Source organism: Physeter macrocephalus, unplaced genomic scaffold (assembly GCF_002837175.3).
Source record: "Physeter macrocephalus isolate SW-GA unplaced genomic scaffold, ASM283717v5 random_836, whole genome shotgun sequence".
NCBI classification, from domain to species: Eukaryota; Metazoa; Chordata; class Mammalia; order Artiodactyla; family Physeteridae; genus Physeter; species Physeter macrocephalus.
Window position 1 is genome coordinate 1 of NW_021146121.1, and position 6,532 is coordinate 6,532.

The following is a 6,532-nucleotide window of genomic DNA, read 5'->3' on the forward strand; positions in this document are numbered from 1 at the left end:
CAGGGAGAAGAGGATGCCCTGCGCCGAGGTGGAGATAAGCAGTTCCGACACACCCATCAGGTTATGGGTCTTTTCTCCTGTGGATGGAAGTGACAGTGCGGTCAAGGTCCAGATCATTTCCAGAGGCCGATAGAGCATTTCATGGACCAGATGATGTAGGGGTCCAGAGTGTCAGATCGGGGCAAAGTCAGGGCTGATACAGAGGCCAGAGGGTCAGAGGTGAGGGTTAGTGGGACACACAGAGGCACTGACCCAGGAGGCCACCGAAGGTGATGGCGGGTGACAGGGCGGCAAAGTAGATGAAGATGATGGCAGACAGGACCTGGGGGTTCAATGAGTCTGTGATGTCACTCAAGTAGCGGGGGTAGCGGCGCCGGATGTCACGTACCAGTCCCCCGAAGAGCCTGCCTGTCCGCTGCAAAGGGTCATCCTGGGTGTCCTCTAGACCCCCATTCAAATCTGTAGTGAAGGACAAGACCACGGTCACGGGGGGTGGAAGGGGGAAGGGTGGGGAAAAGGGAATCGAGAAGGGGATTGTCTAATGGGAATGGGGTGGTACGGGAGGCTGGGAGGCATGGGGACAGGGGGAGGGGACATGGGAGATGTAATGGGAAGAGGGGAGGTAGGGGTTCACAGGGCTGTGCTGGGCTGTCTGAAGGTCTGGGGGCTCAGCAAGCCTAGGGCTGGGCAGGGCAGGTACCTAGGCCCTTGAGGAAGCTGGGCTCTGGCTTGGCAGAGCTGGGCAGGTAGCGTCTTTTCAGCAGCTCTTTCTGCACGGGCACCAGACTGAGCAGGGCATCCTCAGAGGGCGCGTCCATGGGAGGCAACACCAGACTGCAGTCTAGGAAGCCCTCTAGGGAATGCACCAGCATCTCCTTGTTCTGGGCCAAGTATGCATCAGTGCGGAACACCTGGGAGTAGGAAGGAAGGTCAGAGCCACAGGGACTTGCTCAACGAAAGGACCCAAGAGGCCACAGCCAGGGCCTCCGGGGCCCCTCTGCCCCAGCCCCTGCTTGCTGGGAGCTGCTTTTCCTTCCCCGCTGGCCTTCCACCTTCTACTCTGAAAGGGCTTTGGGGAGGCAGACAGGGCCCTGGGTCGGGAAAGCAGAAAGAACTAAAGCGAACCAGGTGGCTTACAGCAGACCAGATGGAACGAGAGCAGATCAGGCCAGACCAGGCCAAACCTAACCAGGCAGAACCAGGGCAGAGTGGGCCAGACTAGACCAGGCCTGATCAGGCAGGGCTAGGCCAGACTACACGGGCCTGGACTCCCCCTGGCCAGACAGGACGGAAGCAGCTAGATCAGACTGAATGGGCCAAACTAGTGAAGTTAAAGTAACCGGGGCCGGGGACGAGGCCTCAGCTGCCACCCAGCCCCCTGGGCTCCCCCAGCCCTCGCCGGCCCCTCCTCACCCTCTCTGACATGAGGGTGGCAGCAGCCCGGCCCAGCTGGGTGTAGTCGATGTTGGGGGCCTCAGGTCCCAGCAGCACAATGAGGAAACGCACAGGGACTGCCGGCTCCTCTGGCTCCTGTGGCTTTTGCTCCGTCTCCATAGGCTCCTTTAGTCGCACAAAGCCCAGCACTGGCCGCTCCAGGAACCTGGCACAGCCTGTTGGGGACAGACGAAGTGAGGTGGTCGGGCCAGGCCAAGGGGGGCACGCTGCTGGGGTCCAGGCTTAGGGAGAGGCAGACCGGGCCAGGACAGGAGGCAGGAGCAGGGGACGTGAAGGGGTGAGGGATGGATGCTCTGCCCACTTACCCACCAGCACCAGGGTGGCCTCCCAGTCCTGGGGACTCTTTCCCAGTATTCCAGATGACGAGTGCCCTTCCGCGCTCCCCTCTCCCTGTTGGAAGGAGGGTGGTGAGGGGAGTCCTCCGGCCCCTCTGGACCCTGGACACCGGAGTAGCCCACCCCGTCTGCCCTACCCACTCTCATTTCGAACCATGTTCAGGTTGGGAGCTTTCCGGCTCTCCGCACACACCCCTGGTACAGCCTCACCTGTTCACAGAAGAGCTCTGTCTCAAGCGAGGGATGCTGTGGGAGCAGAGGCTGTGAAGGGTCCCCAGAACGTGTCAGGACTGCAGGCTTCACACTCCCCAGGGCCTCCACATCTCTGGCGTGGCTGCAGGACGACACACAGCGGACATGGGCTGAGTAGGCTGCTCAGCCTGGGCTGCCAGCAGAGTGGAGACCGGTGGTAGGAGGGACATGGGACTTGCCAGTGACCAGACTAGAGGGGCCCAGGGCGGAAGGAGAATCAGCCTCCTCTGAAGGCCACTGTGGATGGAAGCGGGCGGCCTCTGTCTGGGGAGACTAGGATGGAGCCAGAAGAATGGGCGGAGAGAGGGACCTTGAGAGTCCGCCCTCCCGGGGACCAGTGGCCCCCAGCCCTGAGCATGGAGGCATGGTTACCGCTCGAGAGGTGCTGGAAGCAGGAGACATTGTGGAAGAAAAGTGGGACCCAGCCTGGTAGGGAGGGGCCGTCTGGACCTCCAGGGAGAGCTTGGGGCAGGCGGGCCGGGGAGACGGGCCCTGTGGGTGTGGAATCCAGGGCCTGGCAGGCAGGGGCACCTGTGTTTGAGCAGCAGGACCCGGAACAGATTTTCTCGGTCCTGAGGCTGGATCTGCCCCTCGAAGATAAACCTGTCCAGCAGCTGGCTGGCCACCCCGGCCAGGGATTTCTCTGGCAGGTCCAGGAGGACGGTACCTGCAGGCAGGGGAGGGGTGAACGGGCTGGCTGGCCCTGGCCCTCCTCCTCCCTAGCAGCTTCACATGCAGGGGTCACGCGCAGAGGGGCACAGAGGGGCTCACTCACCCTTGGCAAAGGCTTTCTGCAGCTCTAAGAGGCTCCAAAAGGTGAGGTAAGACAGGTGTGGGCGGCCCCAGATCCCGTCCTTCCCCAGGTTCTCCTCTAGCCGCACCCAGCGCGCTGTCTCCATCCATTGTAGCTCCTGGTTCTTTTCATCCATCACCAGTTCCCGCAGCTCCACGAGGACCTGCAGCCCCACAGGCCTGAATTAGTCCCTCGGGCCCCGGGCAGGGCTATGGGGAGGCTGGAAGCCCAGGGCACGGTGGGCACTCAGCAGGCTCTGAGAGATGTCTGTCAGAGGCCCAGGGGTCCTGGAGCACTCAGGGCAGAGCCTGAGCTCAGAAGGGGCCGTCAGGAGCTACCTCCTCAGGCTGTAGAGTGAGCTGTGACATGTGAGGAGACGACTGAGGGTCCCCCCCCGGCTCTGTTCCCCAACTTCCTGACCAGGCCCCTCACCCCATTTCAGAGGCATTTGAAGAAACTCTGGGCCAAAAGGGCTGCTAGAGTGGGCAGGAAAGGAAAGAAGAGGGAAGCCTTTGGGGTCACTGGGTCAGTCTCCTGCCTCCAAGATTGTCGCGTGGGCTCAGCATGCCCTTGGGGTTCCGTGGGGCCAGATGGCCAGTCCCAGGGGCCTAGCTGAGGGCAGACCCGATTTTCTGACCAGCTAGACCGTCTGGAGTCCAGCAAGGACGTGGGGGGCCTGGGGGCACTGGGCTGAGGAGAGCATGTATTTAATTCTGTGCTTCCCCCGGGAGTAACTGACAGCCCAGCCAGGGCCAGCGGACCCGGTGGCTCAGACCTCCAGCTGTCAGTTTATCTCTGTCCAGGGAGCTCCCCCATCAGTGGAAGGGGGCCCCGGGCCTCCCGCCTCACTGGGAGATGTCCTTCACCTATTTCCCAGGATGCGCGTTCCTTCTGTCCCTGTTTGTGGGGCCTCCCCCATCCTGAAACCGTCTGCCCCTCCCCTCCCCTGGTAGAATGATGGATCCCAAGGGCAGCACAGGAAAGAGAATGGGCGGAGGCTGGGGTGCTCACCTCGAGGATGTCTGGGGGGCGGTGCGACGCGGTGTGGTAGTCTGTGGCTGTCAGCTCGGTGAGCTGAGCTGAAAATCAAGAGGCCGGTTAGCACCGGCCCCAGACAATTCCCGCAAGACTTTCCCGCACCACCCAGCATGAGCCTCGGCCACCACACGGGGACGATGCCGCTCTCCCTCCCCTTGCCCCTGGCTGGGACCCTGCCCCTGCTGCTCAGTGGGCTGTGGCCCCCCGCGCTCGTTCTTGGCCGCCCAGCCTGGCACTGTCACTCCCCATCTGAGCGCTGTGGAGGACCCCTGGGGCTCATCCTCAGTGGGGAGGAGGAGGGTCATCTCCAAGGGGATTGGGGAGTCCTGAATGGCAATCCTCTTCCCTCTCCTGCTACCTTCTGGGACCAGATTCCCTTCTTTCTTCCCACCTGCCTCAACAATCCCACCAGCCAGTAGCTGCTCGCTGCCTCCAAGTGGAGCTTGGGTGCCCCGTGGGGTCTGCCCTTATATTATTGGCCCCTACACCCCCAGCCCTCATTTCCCAGAGGGGCCTCTTAGCTCCAATACCAATTGCCAACACTTAAGTCCTGTTGACAGTAAACAGGTCCCTTCCCGGGGCTCCCCAACCAAGACCTTGGGCAGGCCCGGGAAGGTTTCCTGATGTTTCTCCGCCCTGAGGGTCCCCACGGCGCCCCCCATTTCTCAGGACTTCTGGACCCCCAAACAGAACGATGTTCCCAGAACAGGCCCAGTGCCTGGCCTGGAAGCTGGCATTGGATGGGCACGGGTGGCATGCGGGCTCATGCCCTCGTCCCCGACAGGCCTGGCTGCCCTCTTACAAATCTAAGGGGCACAGTGATGGGTGACTGGTCCTGCCTCCAGCCCCCACCCCCAGTCACCTCCTGTGATCATTGCAAACAAAACTCTGTTTATCCTTCAATCAGCCAGGATTGTGGGAGAACTGGCCCTGGGGCTGGGCCGGTGGGGAGCGGGGAGAAGGGGAGGACAAGCTCTCCACCTGTGTCTAATGGGGCTCAGCAGCTCATCCCAGCAGGAGAGAGGGAGATGGGGCTCACCTTCTGCTTCCTCCATCTGGAGCGCGGAGAATGCAATGTCTTCATATTCCTTCTGTTCTAGAAACTCCTCCAGCTTATCTTCATTCTCCTGTGAGAAGTTGCCATCAGGGCTGGGCTGTGGAGGGGGCTCCACAAACCTCCGTGAAGGTAGGAGTCCAGGATTAGGAGCCCTGCCACCCAAAGACTCACCTGTGAATCCCCCATGGCGCTGTCCTGATTGTTCAATTGTCTGCAGTGATCTGAGCCCCCAGCATAACCCACACTGCAGGTCCCTGCAGGGGAAAGGCACAGGCTGAGTGAGGCACAGGGCAGCCTGGGGTCTCCCATTCGTCCCCACAGGGGGCGGTATTTGAGTGAAGGGGGATCCCAGGTGTTGGGAGACAATGGGGTCAGAGGAAAGAAGTGGGAGTGGGGGGTTGGATTTGTAGGTCTGAGGGCAGGTGGGCAGGGGCCGGAGAGACAGGGCAGAGCAGGGAAGATGAAACTTAGCTGGCACCAACCTAAGGATGTTTGGGATGATGGGGGGGGGGGTGTTCTTCCAATCCGACTCCTTCCTGCATCCACCAGTCCTCACCTGGCTTCCTTTTCTGCCCATCCCCAGGAATCACCAGCTCCAGGAACATGACCTGTCCTTCCTTCAGGGAGCTTAGCTGAGAGTCTCCACAGAATACCCTCTTCTCCCAGAAATGGCTGCCTCCTCCTGGGCATGGGGCTGCAGTATCCTTAGGAGTGGCTCACAGGTCCTGGATGATATGGCCTTGCTTCTCTCCCCGACTCCATCTTGAACTCCCTCTCTCTTGCCCTCTCACCACCTATTCCATTGGCCTCCTTTCCAAGCCCTTTCCTGCCCCGGGGCCTTTGCACATGTAGTTGGCCACATCCTGGATGCCCCTACTCCCACACCTTCAGCCCTTCCCACATCTCAGCTCATATGCTACCTCTTCAGATTCCCTTCTTGAACACCCTAACAGTCACTAACCCAATCTGTCATTTTCTGGTTTCTCTTTTTTTTTTTTTTTTTTGCGGTACGCGGGCCTGTCACTGTTGTGGCCTCTCCCGTTGCGGAGCACAGGCTCCGGACGCACAGGCTCAGTGGCCATGGCTCACGGGCCCAGCCGCTCCGCGGCGTGTGGGATGTTCCCAGACCGCGGCACGAACCCGTGTCCCCTGCATCGGCAGGCGGATTCTCAACCACTGTGCCACCAGGGAAGCCCATTTTCTGGTTTCTTAATTCATTTGTGGATATATGGTCTGAGGACGCCTCTAGAAAGGAAGCCACATGAGTGCTAAGATCCTGCACGCCTCAATCCTCACTGGATCTCCCACTCCTAGCAGAGTGGTTGCCACATAGTAGGCGCTCAATAAATATGTGTTGAAAGAATGTAAGAATGGCTCCCCCTTGCAGGCTTGGGGCTCTGGGGTTGGGGAGCCAGGATGACTAGGACCCAGCCAGGAGGCAGTGGAGCCCTGCGCCTCCGTTTTCTCAGTTGTGTCTCTAGTGGCGAGGAAGGATGACCACCGCAGGAATGTGAGGACCAGCCCAGGGAGAGCACAGGGGTGCCCTGGCGCAGCCCCAGACTGGGTGTGGAGGAACATCCTTCTCCGCCTTACCTGTGGCAG

At 60.7% G+C, this 6,532-nt stretch overlaps 1 protein-coding gene across 1 annotated transcript; it reads right to left on the minus strand.

Moving 5' to 3' along the window:
* Positions 1-3: 3 nt before the first annotated feature.
* On the minus strand, positions 4-5,239 carry LOC102997019 (band 3 anion transport protein; the record flags this gene model as incomplete). The annotated part of the gene is made up of 11 exons (XM_028486341.1): positions 5,102-5,239; positions 4,913-5,000; positions 3,847-3,914; positions 2,818-2,998; positions 2,574-2,709; positions 2,001-2,124; positions 1,761-1,845; positions 1,414-1,610; positions 701-911; positions 253-459; positions 4-77 (listed from the first exon to the last, which is right to left on the minus strand). Coding segments are annotated over exons 1-11 (1,509 nt in total), but the record flags the coding sequence as incomplete, so codon positions are not given.
* Positions 5,240-6,532: the final 1,293 nt, after the last annotated feature.